Source organism: Neodiprion virginianus, chromosome 3, assembly GCF_021901495.1.
Source record: "Neodiprion virginianus isolate iyNeoVirg1 chromosome 3, iyNeoVirg1.1, whole genome shotgun sequence".
In the NCBI taxonomy this organism is placed as follows: Eukaryota; Metazoa; Arthropoda; class Insecta; order Hymenoptera; family Diprionidae; genus Neodiprion; species Neodiprion virginianus.
This window is the reverse complement of record NC_060879.1, coordinates 32,951,042-32,970,760: the sequence shown is the minus strand read 5'-3', so window position 1 is coordinate 32,970,760 and position 19,719 is coordinate 32,951,042. Positions and strand designations below refer to the sequence as shown.

General features: G+C 34.9%; 1 protein-coding gene across 1 annotated transcript; it reads left to right on the top strand.

Moving 5' to 3' along the window:
* The first annotated feature begins 6,537 nt into the window (after positions 1-6,537).
* Positions 6,538-10,553, top strand: LOC124301026 (CXXC-type zinc finger protein 1-like). The gene is made up of 5 exons (XM_046755661.1): positions 6,538-7,083; positions 7,891-8,012; positions 8,398-8,488; positions 8,709-9,506; positions 9,924-10,553. The coding sequence occupies exons 1-5, from the start codon at positions 7,057-7,059 to the stop codon at positions 10,437-10,439; spliced, it is 1,554 nt and encodes a 517-aa protein (XP_046611617.1). The 5' UTR covers positions 6,538-7,056; the 3' UTR covers positions 10,440-10,553.
* Positions 10,554-19,719: the final 9,166 nt, after the last annotated feature.

Here is a 19,719-nt window from a genome sequence, read left to right as displayed (position 1 = left end):
TTGCAGTTGTCACATATCAGACTCACATCCGTAAAAAAGATGTAATTTAAAATTTTTCGTACTTCATTATAAGTCACAATCCACGTTACTTCTTTGGGTGGTACACGTTTTGAAAAATTTAGGTAGTATGTGATTCTATAAATTGAAGAATGATATAATTTTATGATTCTTGGCGCAACGAACAGCATGTCCCTTGATGATTTCGGATTATTGTTAGTATAATATGTCGAGTGTAACCAGTTTATACAATCAAAGCCAACACCTATGTGTACAGAGTTAACAATTTGAAGTAAAGGGGGTGAAAGTTTAAGTCATAATTTGCGGTATTCTAATCCAATTGTTTGATATCAGAAAACATCATTGGGGTCTAACAATGCAGGTAATCAAGATGTGAAAAAAAATTCGTTTCTTTTATTATATCACTTCATGCAAAGTTCAAATTCATTGAACTTTTCTAATACCTACGATATTATTAATCATTCGTGTATTCTACATTGAAGTAATACCCTAATTTGCACAGTATTTGATAATCCCGTCACTAAAGTTCATCTTTATAATGGTATTCTTCAAGTTTCCATAATCTGATTCGTAACAACTGTTGTAAAAATTCCTGTCCTTTGTCGCACCGCGAGCTATTAGACTCATTTAATAAGGTGCCGTCAGTTGATGACTATACACACATACACAAATATTATACAAAAGGTTTGTAAAATATAGTGCATAAATACTTGAAAAATATCTTGAGCCGTATATTTTGTATCGTGGCTGGCACAGTTAAGGTATAACATGGTAATACTTTGGTAAATCATGCCCAGAACGTACTTACAATATTGTAACCATAAATTTGTTTTAAAAATTTTACTGCGGTTAACTGTTTTTTTTTTTCGTCAATTTTTTTTTTTTTTTTAATTTTTTTGTTTTCATATAAATTTAATTTTTCTGCGGTTTCATTGCATGTATTAAATATAATCAAAGTTGTCAAAATTGATAGAATATTTGCTTGTTTGAAATAAATGCGATACAAGGATATAGTTGTATATAATAATAATAATAGTAATAACAAACGTCAATACATAATACACACGTCTTATAAAACAGAGTGATACTATAACTTTAACTTCTTAACAAGAAACACCTTCCAGTATACATACATATGTGGATATAATTGCGATATATACCATTTTTAAATAAAATATCCTTATATTTAGCTGAAATATATAACAGTATTTTGAAATTTGTTTGGGATTATTTTGAAGCAGCATTACCACGTCGTGTATCTTGTTTAGAACAAACTATAACTAACTTTCTTCTGTGTTTATTTCGTTAGAATTCCATCAATTTCAAGTTATGGTTAACAAGTTTGCTCGAACTCGGAGATATATACTTTTCGTTTCACGTGTATAAATAATGTAAATAAGATTTACCACTCATCATTTCTGGATGTACAGGGATTTTCCAAACATGCTAGAACATAATCGGACTTGCAATCGACATCTCAGGTGTAATGTTAATATGATATACGTCACAGGTTTTTTTTTCTTTCCTTCTCTAATATTGATTATTTATTTGACTTATTTTTCGTCTAATTCAACTTCGAGATGTCTCTCTTCAAAAGTACGAGAAAAAAACAAGTTGAAAGAGAACAAAAACAAACGACCCTGTATATGCCAAAGCGTGCCAGCATTGGTTGTGTTAAAACGGTCTGACGATCTCAGTGTAGCCTTGTATTATTGTACAATTTGTTACTGAGTATACAAAATTTCTGTAATGTATATATAAAATAGCTACTATTAATTATTATTCATGGGATTGTCATGTGTCAGCAATATGTCAGTCTTTTTAATTATTATTTTATTATTAAACTGAACGAAAAAGAAAATATGAATAAATACGAAAAATACGAATTGTGAGAGTGAGTGTGTGAGAATGTATGACAGGAGGCTGCGCCGCCTAGCTATAAAAAAAAAAAAGAAAAAAAGAAAAAAGTTTAAAAAAAAGATACAAATGAAACGATTTTGTTGCCAAAGTCCCTTAACAGGTGTCATACATATATACATATATGTCTATGTATATATACGTAAAGTAATACCTATATATGTATTAGGGTGTGTCATTTTAGGGCGATATTTTTTTTTTTTTTTGGCTTATCACCTGAAAAGTCTTTAGTTCGCATCTAAAAACAAATCCTCGCGCAAGGGGAGCGCTGTCAAAAAATATTTAGAGGTAGGCTCAACGGCATTGAAGTTTTCCCATTTGATTAACATGGGAAACATTTTTTTTTTTTCACTATTATTGGTTCTCCCAAGTGTGATTAAATTGTATGGTATTTTCCCTATAGGGTTTTACAGGAAATCTAATTTTCTACAAAAAACGTCACTTGACTTTTATCTGTAAAATCAACGGCTTACGAGTAATTGCTGTGCAAATCGCATGATGACGCTGAATAAATAATAATCTAACAGCCGAAGTTTGTTATTCATCAAACCTACGACAACATTTATTCTTATCGACGTTTCTTCATAAAAAGTTATCGAAAAATAAGTTATTTTTATAAAATGATTATTTGACAACAACTCTAATATACATATTTTCGTAGAAAATTAGGTTTGCACATCAATTACTCGTAAGTCGTTGATTTTACAGACAAAAGTCAAGAGACGTTTTTTGTAGAGAATTCGATTTCCTATGAAACACTATAGGGAAAATACCGTACGATTTAATCAGACTTGGGAAAACCAATAAAAGTGAAAAAAAACAAATTTTCCCATGTTAATCGAATGGGAGAACTTCAATGCCGTTGAGCTACCTCTAAATATTTTTGACAGCGCTCCCCTTGCACGAGGATTTCTTTTTAGATGAGAACTAAAGACTTTTCGGGTGATGAGCAAAGAAAAAAAAAATCGCCCTAAAATGACACACCCTTATATGTATATATCTATGTACGTATGTATGATGAAAAGTAATACGTGACATAGACGCGGATGAAAATTTATATCGCAGCTTATTTTAAAATTAACATACTCCGAAGGATTCTTCATATATTATCAATTTATATAATCAATGGTACTACATTAACTGTACTCCACATTTAACATAATAATAGGAAAACTGTCACGTATTACTTTTCTACTTTAATATATTTATGTTTACTAAAAATATCAAGTAAACCTAACAGCCATTTCAAGTCAATTTTTTTTTTCTCAATGTTCTGAAAAGAGAACATTCTGTTTTCTTGGTACAATGTCTACATGGGTCAACAATTTATGTCACACATATTAAACTAAACGAAATGTTAGCTTATGTGCCTCGAGAGTTTCGGAGCGGGCATTCAGTTGATTAGCGGAAGAGCAGGCTCCATGCTACCCAAACACTAAATTGACTAATTGTTAAGATTGCTTGTCAACCCCTTTAAATATATCAGTACCAAACAGAGGATAGTCTCAATCTTATGATACAAATTTTATTTATAATGTTGGCTACTTGATAAGGAACCGAAGCTGCCAAAGCTTACGCCACGTGATATAAATCATTCTCTATGCGATATTGGTTCGTATAAAAGATTTTGTCAATACAAGGCAAGCGAGGATGATCGTTAAATTTGACAACAAAAAATAGGACAAATTGAGCCATGTCATCGAACCTGCATAAAATATTTATCGCTAATCACATGGCACGCACTAAAGCATCGTCTTGAAGGTTGAAGTTTCGTTCATAAATATATAGTCCAAGATGTTAATTTTTGTTCAATTAATAGTTGTAAAGTTTTTCACCTATTTGCAACAAACGTTGGCCCGTACGGCAATGTTTTCTAATACGATTATTTACACACCATCTAGTTGTTTCCTTTTACAATATTGGTGACATCAATAAACCCCAAAGGAAAATGAATTAAATGAAAAAAAAAACATCTCTAGGTGGATAGAGGGAATGCAGAATTGGTTTGAAGTACACTGTTTAAGACGAAACGTGATTATTCAAATGATAGTTTGCGGATGCTTCTGCTAAATAAATTGGAAAATTTCTTTTTTGTTATTTATCTACCTGTCTTAAAGAATTTTATCACGTTCAAACCTTCCCATTCTCTTTGTTTAGTTCGAAATTTTTCGTGGGGGTTGTAAGACCTTTATAAAATCTAATTTTAGTTTTTAACAATTTTCTGTAAAATTTCCTACGAGCCATGTTCCTGCATATACAATGACTGTCGAAAATCGTGAAAAGGGCAGCATTTTTGGTATTTTTGTCAGATATTCCCGACTTTCCACATTCTCAGAAAAATGTAAAAAAAATTAATTCACATGTTACTCATGTCCTACTACACCCAGAAAAATTTCGGAATAACACAAAAATATGAGGTCAGAACCTGGTCGAGTTGATACAGCATATGTATATATACATGTATATTCTATCTTACGTATGTCCTGCATACCTGTTCACTTGAGCTTTCGCCGTCTTTGCACTTATCCATATTTTCTCAACCAGCAGCATCAATTCCTTGTATTATTTATGATTAAATTTTTCCTCGAAACTAAAACCATTATGTTAATCGATAGTGAACCATGACTGTTGCTTAACTGATTAATCACTGCGCAAAAAAGTGAAAGCCTCTCTTTGGTAACGTGTATGAATTAAAACGTTTCACGTACAGATATTTATTAAGAATTTGTAAAATTGACAACCAAATGGCTGATATGTGTACAAAATATATGATGCCTTGACCGTCATTACTTTGTTATTAATATATCGTAACCTCAGATTCAAAATAAGCTTATATGAATACAAGAAACTGGAAAATAATAATAATAAATTATGACCAAGAAATGAAAAATGTAATACTGCAAGAAAATATGTCCTCCTGTATGCGAACACACTATGAAAAGAAGACAAAACTGAACTAAGTCACCGTTTTACCTTTATGCTATTCTATCGCAATACATACAAGTTTTATTTAAGGTAATATGGATACTGTGATATATTGTTGTTCTTTATTTTTTTTTTTCTCTTTCTTGGCACGCGTTTCGTTTTAATCTACTTGCACCTAAAACTATAGTATAATTGTCATAATACTAAAACAGCATATCACAAGTGGAAATATGTTAATGTAATGCATAATTCGTAAATCGTTATATACATGAAAATAAAACTGAAGGTATGTTTTCGATGTTGACAGTAATGAAACCTAGAGGGAAACTTTTTTTCTTGTTTTTTTTTTTAGCATTGTTTCAAATAATAGCACCCAAGTATTTTTAATATTCGTAACTCCAACCTGTAACATCGTTCATGACTTGAGATGTTACGAAATAATCTACATTCCTTTTCTTTTTCTTTTGTATGCATAATTTTATTTCTTTACATATTCAGTAAAAGATATTTCTTAAATAATCTTTGTCATTTTTAATTCACTTTAAGTTGTTATGACATTTGAGATCAACATCATTGTGTGGTAATGATACAGTAGCAAAAAGGTAAAAATTGTGATGATTTGGAATAAATATAATGTATTGCGATAAGAACTGCGTTTATACTGTTCTAGTTTATATCTGCTGGAAAGTATATCGATGTGCAACGGAAAGGAAATTATCGAATACCAAAGAATATAATATGTATGAAAACAAGACAAAAGAAGGACAACCGAGAAGAAAACGTAGATCACCGGTTCACTGCTCAAAGAACAGTCTTCATTTGCAAATTTAATTCATCCTTTCATCTGGATTCAGAACTTTTGTTAAAAGCTATGTGATATTAAGCCTGGATGCGCAAAAAATATATTTAACTCTAATAATATTGCTTTTCACAATCTAAATCTTTTCAATTTTAGAATACGAAAATAATAATTTATTATCAAAATGGTGATAGGTGGCACGGTATAATATCGTATAATATTAACAGATGCCACTAAGTAGCTTGTAGAAGGCTTAATTTGCTCAAGTTATTAATTTGCTATTCATTATTTTTTATGCTTCGATAAAAAGCTTTTTATTTTGTGATGTGCTGTTAACTTATGAATAATGATATATAAGCGTACAGATTTCGGGTTTTCGCTGAATATTTTAACTGAAACCACCGATGAAGTGATGCATTGGCAGACGGTTATTTTTTCAAAAAATTAACTGCAGAAGGATAACACTATTTTTAATCCCCACACCCACACACACATATACATATACATAGTATAAACGCAGTTAGCATATTTCCACCAAAAAAACTTGTTATTCCCAGCCAAGCAATATTTTAGTATTGCTTCTTTGTTTTTGTAAAATAGAGACAATAAAGGAAACAATTGAAAAAATTACTTGCAGCATATACATGATTTCGATAGTGAAACTAATATATCTTTTGTGCAATATCTGCACATACATACACAAATTCAAGTTAAATTGTACACATTATTGTGGTTAAAAGAAAAAAAAGTGGTAAGTAATGTGGAATTCGATGATTCTTGATTAAAATGATTAAGTTATTGTAGTAAAATTGCGGCACATTCAAATACGCGACTTTTTTTGAATTTCGCTATTGAAACCCGGAGCTAGCTCCTATTGAAAAAATTGAATACATGCATGGCATAAAGGTACAAAAAGATCTGGGGTAAATCAATAATTTACACTATACAGTTTCTATGCTTTCAACGATTATTTCAAATTACCCGACTATGCTACAACATTATCGACCTACACATTTAATTCTAGGTTTAGTACCGGAACTCTAAATCAGAAAAAAGTGAACCCTTGAGGGTAAAACCTAGTAATAACGCTGAGCTTATCTTATACTTATTAATTATCAACCGATTCATTTGTTGGGCTCTTCTCTGTTACAACAGAGTTCACTTTCGAAACTACGTTTAAACGCAAAGGCGCGTACATGGTACGTGCACTGCATTGTGGGTATGGTAGAGGTAATTCAAGATGGCAGCTGCGGCTGTATAAAGTGGCGATCTCTGAGAAAACGATGGAATAATAATTGTGTCTCTACTTTTCATAACTGACTCTTTAGAGACGCAGGTTGAATCTTTGGATTGTAGTGTAATTGGACTATAATCGTTATCAGAATACACGCCTAATCATGGGCGATAAGAGACACGGTCTTTCGGTAAGTAGACTATCCACTGCTTCCAGCTCGTACTATTTATTTGTCACTGAAATTTAGTACTGTGTTTTAACCACTCGATATAAAGTTGCAGCTCGTGTACTGCATTATTACCTTTGAATTTTTGACTATCAGAACTCTCTGACGATACATCACATGAAATATATGTGATAACATTTTTTTACCATTTACCTTTTTCACATAACCACGCGTCTTCAACTGTCATATGTAACTTTATTTCATTTCTTAAATCCAAAGAATATTCGTTTATTACACTGTTTCGAATATTTTGTTAGCAGTGTATTGTCAAGGTGCTCAGAAAACAAATACTGAGATACTAAATTATGTGTGATAACATTTAAATGATCCAGTTGAGATTGATTGAATTTGAACTCCGAAATTGAATGTAGTATCAACAGTGGAACTATCAAGGCTGTCATTATATTGGTATTTTGTGTAAATAATTTAAATAGTTACTTTATGATTTAATTATCTTTCAACGTAAGCATTATGTAAGTGCACATTATACTATCAGACAGATACTTGAAAATACTTGAAAAAGAATGATGGATGTTTCACGCTCATCTTTTGTTTCTGATTGTTTGCTTCAGACAGAAATTACAATTTTAAATTACAAAGCCAACAATCCTGAAACGGTTTTATGTGCTTTAGTATTCTCTGTAATCATTTAAAAAATGGACACACCACTGACATTGACCATCATGAATTACTGTACTCATATATATATATATATATATATATATATATATATATATGTATATATCTGTACAAATTTTTTGTTTTATACAGAAAGAAGAGATTGCAAAGCAATTTATGTTACCAGAAAGGAAGAGTAAAATTGCAACGTTACTAAAGCAAGATGGTCAAGCTTATTGCATTTGTCGTAGCTCGGATAGCTCCCGTTTCATGATGTAAGTTTTAATTCTTATTCTTTGAGTACATTAATAACGAGATGCAAGTTGCCGATAATGTAGTCACTGTGAGTGACCTCAATTGTCTTCAATTATTTCTTGTCCCTTCAAAACATCTATAGTTAACATCTAAAGTACCCGAATTCAAATTTCTGAATCAGTTACTGCTTAAATCACGGATTATGAGAGGTAGATTTCCTTTAAATGATAGATTTGCACTTAACGATTTTGATACATTTTACTATTTCATCCCTACAGCAGCAAACCGAACTATTTTTAATGGATCAACTTATCTAGCAGATGTCACTGCCACGAATAGAATAATTCTTAATCATGTCACTTTTTATTAGACATTTTGTAACCAAGATTATACAATTAATTATAGTGGATGTGACGCTTGCGAGGAATGGTACCATGGTGATTGTATCAATATTACAGAAAAAGAAGCGAAACATATCAAGCAGTTTTTCTGTGTTGTAAGTATAATATGAATATTTCTCAGAGAATATGTTGTGTAAAGATTGAGATATTCAATCTTTTTTTAGACAGCATATTGAGGCAGTGAGCAGTTTAATACAAAAAAAACAGATCATTTCACAAAACAAAAATTAAATTAGAAATTTTAAGTGAATATATGCTTGATCTTATTCTTCTCTGTAATTAAAAACAAATCTTGTCATTTCATTTCTATTCCAGCGCTGCCGGGAAGAGGACTCGACACTTATAACACGTTATAAACCCCGTAGATCTGAACAAGATGATCATAAATACAAAAAGTATAAAGAGAAAGAAAGGGCTATTCGATACGAATACGACGCTCCTTGGGATCCTACTATTGTGAAGAAATCTTCAAAACGTTGTGGCGAATGTTCGGGCTGTCTACGCTCAGAAAACTGCGGCAAATGTGATGCTTGTAGACACTTGAAAAAATTTGGTCCTTCTATCAGGTTGAAGTTGAGATGTATCCAAAGAACGTGCAGAGTACTCGGTGCACCACCCAAACCCTTGAAAGGATATAATAAAGGTTCAAAACCAGGTAGAAAAAGGAGAAGGGACTCCAGCAACGAAAGAGCTGAGCATTTGGATCAGCCACGGCAATGTTACGGTCCCGCATGCACAAAACAATCTCGACCCGGTAGCAAGTATTGTTCAGATGAGTGCGGAATGAAATTGGCTACGAATAGAATATACCAGGTACTACCGCAGAGAATTCAAGAATGGTCATTAACATCCTGTGTTGCTGAACAAAATAATAGGCGAGCATTAGAGACGGTTAGGAAACAGCAAAATGATGTTAGAAGGATCCTGCAAGAATTGGACAAGCGACATTCGGAACTTGATCGTATTTTGGAAAGGGCTAAACAAGCTACTATTGATCCAAAAACTGAAGTTGACGATTTGGATGATACGGAAATGAGCATGTACTGTATTACATGTGGACACGAAATCCATTCTCGCACTGCCATTAAACATATGGAAAAATGTTTTAACAAGGTAATTGCTTACTTTTTGTGGAAATTTACTGTGATTCCATACGCTTGAAAGATTTTATGATGACTCGGAGTGCCTTATATGAATTGTTGAACAATAATTTTCTCATTAAGCCAGTTAAATAATTTTTCATGTCAGAATGAGTTTAGATATGGAGATAATTAGTTATATGTCACTTTACGTGGTTAAATACCATAAAAGTCTAAGGATTTGTCGTAAACAAAATTGTTATAAAACATTTTTACAGTCCTACAAAATATTTGAATTATGACATTAATAATATTTTTCAACGACCTTGAAAATTTCTTAGTGTAATGTGTAATATGAACCCCAAATAACCAAACTAGAAGTTACTGGGTTAGTAACAGTTCAGTTAGAGTCTACATTTATTTTTCTAAAATATTCATGTACTTGTTTCAGTATGAATCTCAAGCATCATTCGGATCGATGTTCAAAACACGTATTGAGGGTCAAGTGATGTTTTGCGACTTTTACAATCCTATCAATCGAACATATTGCAAACGATTGCGGGTCTTATGTCCCGAACACTGCAAGGACCCGAAAATAAGCGAAACTGACGTATGTGGTTGCCCATTAGTCACAAATGTGTTCGACACTACTGGTGAATTTTGTCGTGCACCAAAAAAGAGTTGCCTCAAGCACTATGTATGGGAGAAACTGAGACGTGCTGAAATAGACATGGAACGAGTGAGAGAGTGGTTGAAAATAGACGAATTGGTGGAGCAAGAGAGACAAATCCGTTCGAACATGGCTACGCGAGCTGGTGTCTTGGCCCTGATGCTGCATTCAACATACAATCATGAGTTAATGGAACAAATGACGCAAGAACAAAGTAGGGAACAGATTGAGGCAATGGAGGAAGAGTTACAACGCAGATATAATACCCAATTCCAGAAACAGCAGACTAAAAATTGAACAACTCTTAACTATAATCGAATGGAATGTAAAAAACTTTGTGAACCAACGATAAGTTGTGTGGTTCCATTATATAATTTTCAGATTGTTATACATAAATGACTAAACAACAAAGTCATGTTATTTCAGAGCGTATTGATAGTTATTGTAGGCAAGATGAACCTGTTCGAACGGCCAATTTTTCGGTAATACAGTGTTAAAACAGAGACTTGCTGCTCGTTTTCGCGAAAGGAATCTGTTGCGCATAGTCTGAAGTCGCTACGTACAGGAACATAGCATCCGCAACACGGAAACATTCTCACAAATTCCGTCGCGTCTTCGTAGCTGTCGAGTCTACCAAGTTCTATTTGCCGTTCTCGTATTCCTAAGAATCCAATTTACGGAAAAAGGTTTCGCAAGTCGAATATAAAACAATAAAATCTTGCTCCGATTTGGAGGAAGTTACTGGCAGCGATTGTAGACTACGCGCAATCGATTCCTCTCGCAAAATCATGTCGACATCGTACGTCGATATAATGACTCCAGCATTATTGAAAATCGCCAAAATTTTCACCAAAAATCCAAAGGGATTAGCTTATTTTTTTTTTTTTTCACCGACCGTAGTAGCTCAGATGCTAGCACTCGTGACTGCAGAGCGGGAGGACTTGGTTTTAAATCCCCGACCTATCAATTAGGTTGATGAATAAGAATTCTCGACCTCGTATATAATCTATTATAGAATCTTGGTGATCGGTCAATTAAGTAAACGTATTTTTAGTTAACGTTTCGACCCGGATATGGGCCCTCCTCAGAACGATTTATTTATTTAAATGTCAAGAACAACAAAAAATTTTTTTAAAAATAATACTAGAAGTACAATCAGACATTAAATATTGTAGGTGCAATACTCTTAGGGCTATTATATATTATTGGTTAGTAAGAACAATTTGATTAATTGAAAAAAGGAAGGCTTAAAGTGTTATTTACCTTTTTTTATAAGTAAGTGGACTGAGATGTAGTCGAATTCACAATTTACAATTAGTGGAGACAATGTTCTTTGAGTGACGGTAGTCAGTGTCAATCTTCTAGTTATTTTACATGTAGGAGTTAATAGTTGGAAGTCATTAATTAAAAAGCTTAAAGAACTATGTTTCTTCACAGTCAATATGTCATTGTGTTAAAAGGTTTTTAAAGGTCTTTTTAGCAGTAAAATTAATTTGCAAAGTGTCCAAGAAATGGAGGTAGGCTCTTTATGACTATGTTCCACATGTCTAACAAAAATTATTGTTGGTTGAACCGATTGGGTCAACAGGTGAATAACGACTGATGGGAGAAACAAATACGATCCAGAGTGAAGGTGAACCTAATATAAACAATTATACAGAAAAACAAAAAATATTTTGTGAAAAAAATGATGTAGAAAAACTGTGTTATGGGGACAAAAATTTTGTGTATCTAGTTAAGGTTAAACAATATTTGTTGTGTGGGCGGAGATTAGAGGTTTGTAAATATTACTTAAATGTTCAACATCTTGTCTAAGATTAACGGAATTGGTGTGACCTACAATGTTGCACATTTCTAGTAATAGTCTTTTATAATAATTGGGTTCTTCACAAAGGATGTTTGTATTGTCGTAGTTAAAAGTATGTTGTTTATTGATACTATGTTTTGTTAGAGCGGTGTGACGTTCTTCAATCTCATGTACATTGCGTTGATGTTCTTTGATTCTGGTGTTATGTTAACATTGGATCGTTTGCCAATGGGGATCTTATCTTTTCCCGTGTCAAAAACTAATTGTAAATCTTTTGAATTTTTTCCAACAAACTTGACATTATGTTTGGAAAATAGACGGTTCAAAGACTCAAAGAGACCAGATACATATGGGATGGGAATATATGTAGTAGCAGGTCTATTGTTATCGTCTGCGGGAGCAGAGTCAATATTATTGTCAGGTAAGTTCTTGATGTAGGTGCGTCTCTTATTAATATGTTTGTGTAATAGGCCATGAGGATAATCATTCCATCTTAGTATATTGTATATGAGCGACAGATTTTTTTCCTGGAACTCTGTACTAGAAAGTTTGATGGCTCGGTGCAACCAAGTTTATATCGGACAAACTGGCCGCCAACTTAACACCAGAATCAAAGAACATCAACGCAATGTACATGAGATTGAAGAACGTCACACCGCTCTAACAAAACATAGTATCAATAAACAACATACTTTTAACTACGACAATACAAACATCCTTTGTGAAGAACCCAATTATTATAAAAGACTATTACTAGAAATGTGCAACATTGTAGGTCACACCAATTCCGTTAATCTTAGACAAGATGTTGAACATTTAAGTAATATTTACAAACCTCTAATCTCCGCCCACACAACAAATATTGTTTAACCTTAACTAAATACACAAAATTTTTGTCCCCATAACACAATTTTTCTACATCATTTTTTTTCACAAAATATTTTTTGTTTTTCTGTATAATTGTTTATATTAGGTTCACCTTCACTCTGGATCGTATTTGTTTCTCCCATCAGTCGTTATTCACCTGTTGACCCAATCGGTTCAACCAACAATAATTTTTGTTAGACATGTGGAACATAGTCATAAAGAGCCTACCTCCATTTCTTGGACACTTTGCAAATTAATTTTACTGCTAAAAAGACCTTTAAAAACCTTTTAACACAATGACATATTGACTGTGAAGAAACATAGTTCTTTAAGCTTTTTAATTAATGACTTCCAACCATTAACTCCTACATGTAAAATAACTAGAAGATTGACACTGACTACCGTCACTCAAAGAACATTGTCTCCACCAATTGTAAATTGTGAATTCGACTACATCTCAGTCCACTTACTTATAAAAAAAGGTAAATAACACTTTAAGCCTTTCTTTTTTCAATTAATCAAATTGTTCTTACTAACCAATAATATATAATAGCCCTAAGAGTATTACACCTACAATATTTAATGTCTGATTGTACTTCTAGTATTATTTTTAAAAAAATTTTTTGTTGTACTTGACAGTTAAATAAATAAATCGTTCTGAGGAGGGCCCATATCCGGGTCGGAACGTTAACTAAAAATACGTTTACTTAATTGACCGATCACCAAGATTCTATAATAGACTATCAATTAGGTCCCGGACGGCAGTTGCAAAAATGTAAGACGGGTCACGCCGTTCAGGCACCGCACCGCTTTCCTGGTCGGTGCTTTGGACTCGGGTCCGGCTACACCTGGACAAGGTTTTCGGCAGTTTCCCTTGTCCATCGTGCAAATGCGACTGTTTCTACTACCACTGCCAAACCCCTGCTTGCTCTTTACTTTCTCTCAATAATTGCAAACGAAATTATGATAAATAAAGAATTATTGTTATTATTATTATCACTTTTTTTAGCAAAAATTTTCCGTCAGAATCGATTCGTACGACCCTTTCTTGACTAATAGGATCCCCAGGAATACAAAAAAGTCATTTAACAGAGAAAACAACCAGCAGCAAAGAGATTACCAAGGATTGCAAGAAAAGCATTGAAATGGCTTAGGAATAACAGCGAAGAAAATAACAAAGAGTATACGAGGAAGTTTATTTATTAATTGATTGTAAGCGACTCAGGACTGCGCTAAACCGATTCCCCATTTAAAGTTGCGGAGATATATTGTATCGGAGAAGTAATTCCACCATTCAATATCGGTCAAATTTCATCTGAAAAAATGCAGAGGGGTAAGCCTTCTTTTTCCTACGATTTTGGAGCGAAAATTTTTTGGGTCAGAACCGATTTAAATGACCCCCTCCAGACTCGTTGTACCCCAAAAAGTGCAAAAAGTTTTTGTTCTATTATTTATTCCTGGACTACATCGAATAGTAACGATACAGTATTATATATATCATTTTTTGCAGAGGTACATACATTACACCTGCACGCAAGCCGGAACATAAACTATACTTTATATTCTGCTTGAGGTCATTTATATTGCACATTTTTGCCTTATATAATAATCAGATGTATGTGATGTTCAATCATTATTCGGAACTTCTGTTTGTTTTCCATGTTAATACTGATTTCGCAGCTTGTGATTTGTCTTCCTCACCTCTGTGAATACCCATTGCACATATAATGTTTTTCGATCGTGAGTTTTGATTCGTAGTTCACAACGAGTCGAGACTGTCTGCATCGGATTCCTCTCGCGAAACAGTGATTTAAATAAAGTATCGGTACCAGAGAGAAGAATGTATACATAGATCATATATAATAATAGATCAGATGTGATAATGATGCAGAGACCAAAAAGTATGTATGTATATGCGGTCCATGTACGATATTAATATATGTGATCCATTTACGATTAATACATGATGCATGCTATAAATTTTATAATTTTCCGGGAGACAAACTAGATTATCTACAATAATACGGCTATAAGATGAAAATAGAAGAATTATTCATTTCGGAATGGGATTCTATTCAACACGTGCTCGATGTAGTACGTGACATTAATATTTATAATTATTCTAAGAACTTTTCATTTGCTCTCTCGATCTTGAATTTTCGTAGGCACAGAATCGAAACGCTGTTTTAGCTAATCGCAAGTGAAGTATCTACGTTGCGTACAGGAGCGGAACTATTTTTCGAAAAGTGTTTGTATGGAAAAAAATTCAGAGTAACTGTAATACATCACGGATGCGCTAATTTCGATCGAGATGAAATGGATGCTCCGTGTATGAGACAGTATTTAATGCAGTATCCTGATTTAAAGATCTGAAAAGGTGACTTGTAGCATTTTGTTTTTTTTTTTGTGATAGGGAGAGAGAGAACGAAGCTTTTTAAACCTACGAGTGTATTTTAACACGCATTTGAAAGGTACGAGCAAAAATTTTTATCATCCGACTGTCGCAGAACGGCAACGTTATTAGCTGACCCGTTAACTCAAGAATATATCTTTAGTCAACGGCTGACCATCCAAGGGCCTAGCCGCTTGAGTCTAAAATCGGTAAGAAAGGTAAAGTGCGTATTTCTTGTCTCATATGTAAAACTAAAATCCTTATACGTCATATCATATCATACATAGTATTGAAGTTCGAAACGAAAGTTTGGATGTCGGATGTTCAGAAAGTGACGTCACCCAAAGATTTTTTCTCTTGTCGTCATCGATCTGTAGTAATCAGCTAGTCAAATTCCTCAGTCTGGAAACAACCGCGCGGTAGAGCGGACGTCTGAGAATCGCGCTCCGCAGATTTCGAGTACCGGGTTCTCTACCTCCTGGATCCTGCGCTTCGGATCCGCTTCCGGGTGCAACTCGTGTTCCAGGACAAGTGATCCGTAGTTTCTACGCTCCAGGTCCGCTACCTGGTGAAACTTGACTTCCAGGACAAGCGCTCCGTAGTTTCTGCGCTCAAAGTCCAATACCTGCAGGAACTCGACTTCCACGACGAGCGCGCCGTAGTTCTGGCTGTCTCGGTCCTTAACCTGGTGACTTTCGACCTTCAGGACAAATTTTCCGTAGATTTGGCTGTACAGGTCCTCCACCTGTTTGATCTCGACCTCCAGGACAAGCGTTCCGTAGTTTATACGCTCCAGGTCCGCTACCTGGTGACACTCGACTTCCAGGATGAGCGCTCCGTAGTTCTGGCTGTCCAGGTCCTTGACCTGGTGACTTTTGACCTTCCGGACTAACTTTCAAGTTGACAAGTTTGATAATTAAAAACGTCATGTTTTGTACTATCAAAACAATATGCATGCTTCAGATAACATTTTGAATCGGAAAAAAAGCCGAACGACTAGGATCAAGAAATTGATATTGGTAAGTGGTTGGCATAGTATACATAGGAATACATGACGATAAAGTTGTTCAATTAGAGCTAAAATTGCTATGCGTAGTGTTTCAAATCTGTCAGTACTTAGCTGATAGTTCTGTGGTATTTTTTGACGAAATTTATTGTCATAAAATCACAATACGTTATACTTACGCGCACGTTTAAACGTGATTTGTAGCACATTCACGAAGACAGTGTTCATTCTGTATACTGTGAAACAAATACCAGAATTTTTTGGGCAGTCATCGCAGGTCACAAAAACACAGTCACGAACTTCAAACATCATCTATAATTGAATTGGATCCACATACGGATGTCACATCCAAAATGCCTCCACAAGGAATCTACACATCTTATCAACAAGCAACAACATCAACACCAATCAGTATTTTTTTAAGAAACCTGATGATGGCAAGCGGGGTCCTGCCAAAACGTCGTAATAAAAGCTACATTTCATGAATTGAATCTTGCCATCATTGACTGTTACAACCAACGAAAATTTAATAATATTTTTGACGTGTTCTAATACTGAAAATATTTATTGATATTCGAGGTATCACCCGAGGTGGTTAGCGGTGGTCGTTGGAGGAGGTTGGCGGTGGTTGGCGGTGGTCGGAGGTGGTTAGGGGTGGTTGCGGGTGATCGAAGTGGACGAGGAGGAGGAGGACGAGGAAGCCGAGGAGAACGGGGATTTCTGCATGGCGAGCGAAACACATTTATATATTTGATAGCAATTGTAATTATATTTTTTTTTAAACTTGTGCTTACAATAAATTATATTAATTCATTTTTCGCGCAAGCTCAAATTCAGTAGCTATCACCTTACTTTTTTCTTCATTTTTTGACCGAAAGATATTAGTCTCAGATTCGATTAGTATGACCGTTACACTAATTGGACCCGCAGGAACGCAAAAATCGCACAAAAAAGAGCGTAGAATCAGCAGCAGAGGAACTACTAACGGAATCTTCTATTTGTTGTCCGCTACTTCTGGTGCGTTCTTTGCAGCGTATTGCAACTGCGTCGAATCGACTTCTCTCAGTAAACTACGTCGATGTACCGTATGAAGAGATTAATTTCAGCACTGTCCAAAATTCACAAACAACGGATAGAAAAAAGCTGACGAGGTCTACCTTCCTTTTTTTCGAGCGGATAATTTTTCGTCATGAAATCAATTCGAACGATCCCTTTCCAGACTTATTGGAACTCTAGTATTACAAAAAGGTATTTGGAGCGTCGTGGAACCAATACCTGAGAAGATGCGAAAAAATTACGGAAAAATTCCAATAGGTGTTACTCAGTTTACTAAATGTTAGGTATGATAGTAATACAAAATTACATATCTCGAATCCTGCGGAGGTCCATTGTAGCTTTTAGCATTGTAGGTGCTCAGACTGGAACCCAAACTGCGCTTAAGAACAACATTATTGACTATTTGATACAACGTTGTTCATATTCTGCTCGATGAAATATATATCGCAGTATCTGTTCTATATAGAAATAACATACTAGGTATATCTATGAGAATATTATTATAGTGATTATTGTTATAAAATCATGAGTATAATGTACTAGTATGACTTGATAGATTTATAGTATTTGGAAACTTGGTAAAGTAGTATACACTGACACCTGAACACTTGTACTAGATTGAATAAACTGGAACTGGAACTTTGTCCCTACGAGTTTGGGATTTTTCTTTCACACCTGTTGAACCTCAGAAAACGCAGCGACAAGAGCGTGGTATAGACAGGAAAGAAATTACAAAGTAGAAAGCACCTGCTAAGAATTTCGAAAACACAGAATCTCGTTTATCAGCTGTAACTTTTGATGCGTTGATCGCAGCGTATTGGAATTGCGCCCAATCCGTTTCTCTCCCAAAATTACGTCGATATAGTGCGCCAAAAAATTGATTCCAGCACTTTTCAAAATCGCGAAAATTTTCGCCATAAAGACAAAGGGGTTAGCCTTACTTTTTTTTTGGGCAAAAAACTTTTGGTCTCAGATTCGATTTGAATGACCCTGATCTGAGCAATTGGACGCTCAGGAACTCAGAAAATGCAGCGAAAAGAGGTAGGACCAACAGGAGAGAAACGGCGAGCGAAAAAGCACCTGCTGAAAAATGTCGAGAACTCAGGTTCTGGTTTTTTGTCTGTAACTTTTGATGCGTTGATCGCAGCGAATTGAGACTGCGCCCAATCGATTTCTCTCGCAAAATTACGTCGATATAGTGCGCCAAAGAATTGATTCCAGCACTTTTCAAAATCGCGAAAATTTTCGCCAAAAAGACAAAGGGGTTAGCCTTACTTTTTTTTTGGGCAAAAAACTTTTGGTCTCAGATTCGATTTGAATGACCCTGATCTGAGCAATTGGACGCTCAGGAACTCAGAAAACGCAGCGAAAAGAGCGTAGGACCAACAGGAGAGAAACGGCGAGCAAAAAAGCACCTGCTGAAAAATGTCGAAAACTCAGGTTCTGGTTTTTTGTCTGTAACTTTTGATGCGTTCATCGCAGCGTATTGGGACTGCGCCCAATCGATTTCTCTCGCAAAATTACGTCGATATAGTGCGCCAAAGAATTGATTCCAGCACTTTTCAAAATCGCGGAAATTTTCGCCAAAAACACAAAGGGGTTAGCCTTACTTTTTTTTTGGGCAAAAAACTTTTGGTTTCGGATTCGATTTGAATGACCCTGATCTGACCAATCGGACCCTCAGAAACTCAGAAATGGCGGCGAAAAGAGCGTAGGACCAACAGGAGAGAAACGGCGAGCGAAAAAGCACCTGCTGAAAGATGTCGAAAACTCAGGTTCTGGTTTTTTGTCTGTAACTTTTGATGCGTTGATCGCAGCGTATTGGAATTGCGCCCAATCGATTTCTCTCGCAAAATTACGTCGGAACAGTGCATCAAAGAATTGAGTCCAGCATTTTTTTAAATCGTTGAAATTTCCGTCAGAAGTCTAAGGTGGTTAAGTTGAATTTCTTTCGTGATTTTCAGAGCAAAGAACATTTCGACTCGTTAGCTGACTCGTTAACTGAAGAATGAATCTTTGGTCCACGCCTGACGATCGAAGGGCCAAGCCGCTTCAGTCTGCAATTGGCAGGAAAGATAAAGTGCGTATTTCTTGTTGGGAATGTGAGAACCGAAATCATTATACGTCATATCATATCATCATACATCATACATCATACATCATACATCGTACATCATACATCATACATCATACATCGTACATCATACATCATATATCATACATCGTACATCATACATCATCATACATAGTATTAAAGGTCGAAACCAAAGTTTGGATGTCGGATGTTCAGAAAGTTACGTCACCAATTCAAAATCAGCTAGCCGAATTCCTCAGTCTGGAAACAACCGCGCAGTAGAGCGGACGGATGAGAGTCGCGCTCCGCAAATTTCGAGTAAGGGTTCTCAACCTCTCGGATCCCGCGCTTCGGGTCCGCTACGTATTTCGAGTA

Coding starts and splice junctions, on each gene's coding strand:
- LOC124301026 (XM_046755661.1), top strand. CDS start 7,057: ATGGGCGATAAGAGACACGGTCTTTCG. Junction 8,013..8,397: donor GATAGCTCCCGTTTCATGAT/GTAAGTTTTAAT, acceptor AATTAATTATAG/TGGATGTGACGCTTGCGAGG. Junction 9,507..9,923: donor TGGAAAAATGTTTTAACAAG/GTAATTGCTTAC, acceptor TACTTGTTTCAG/TATGAATCTCAAGCATCATT.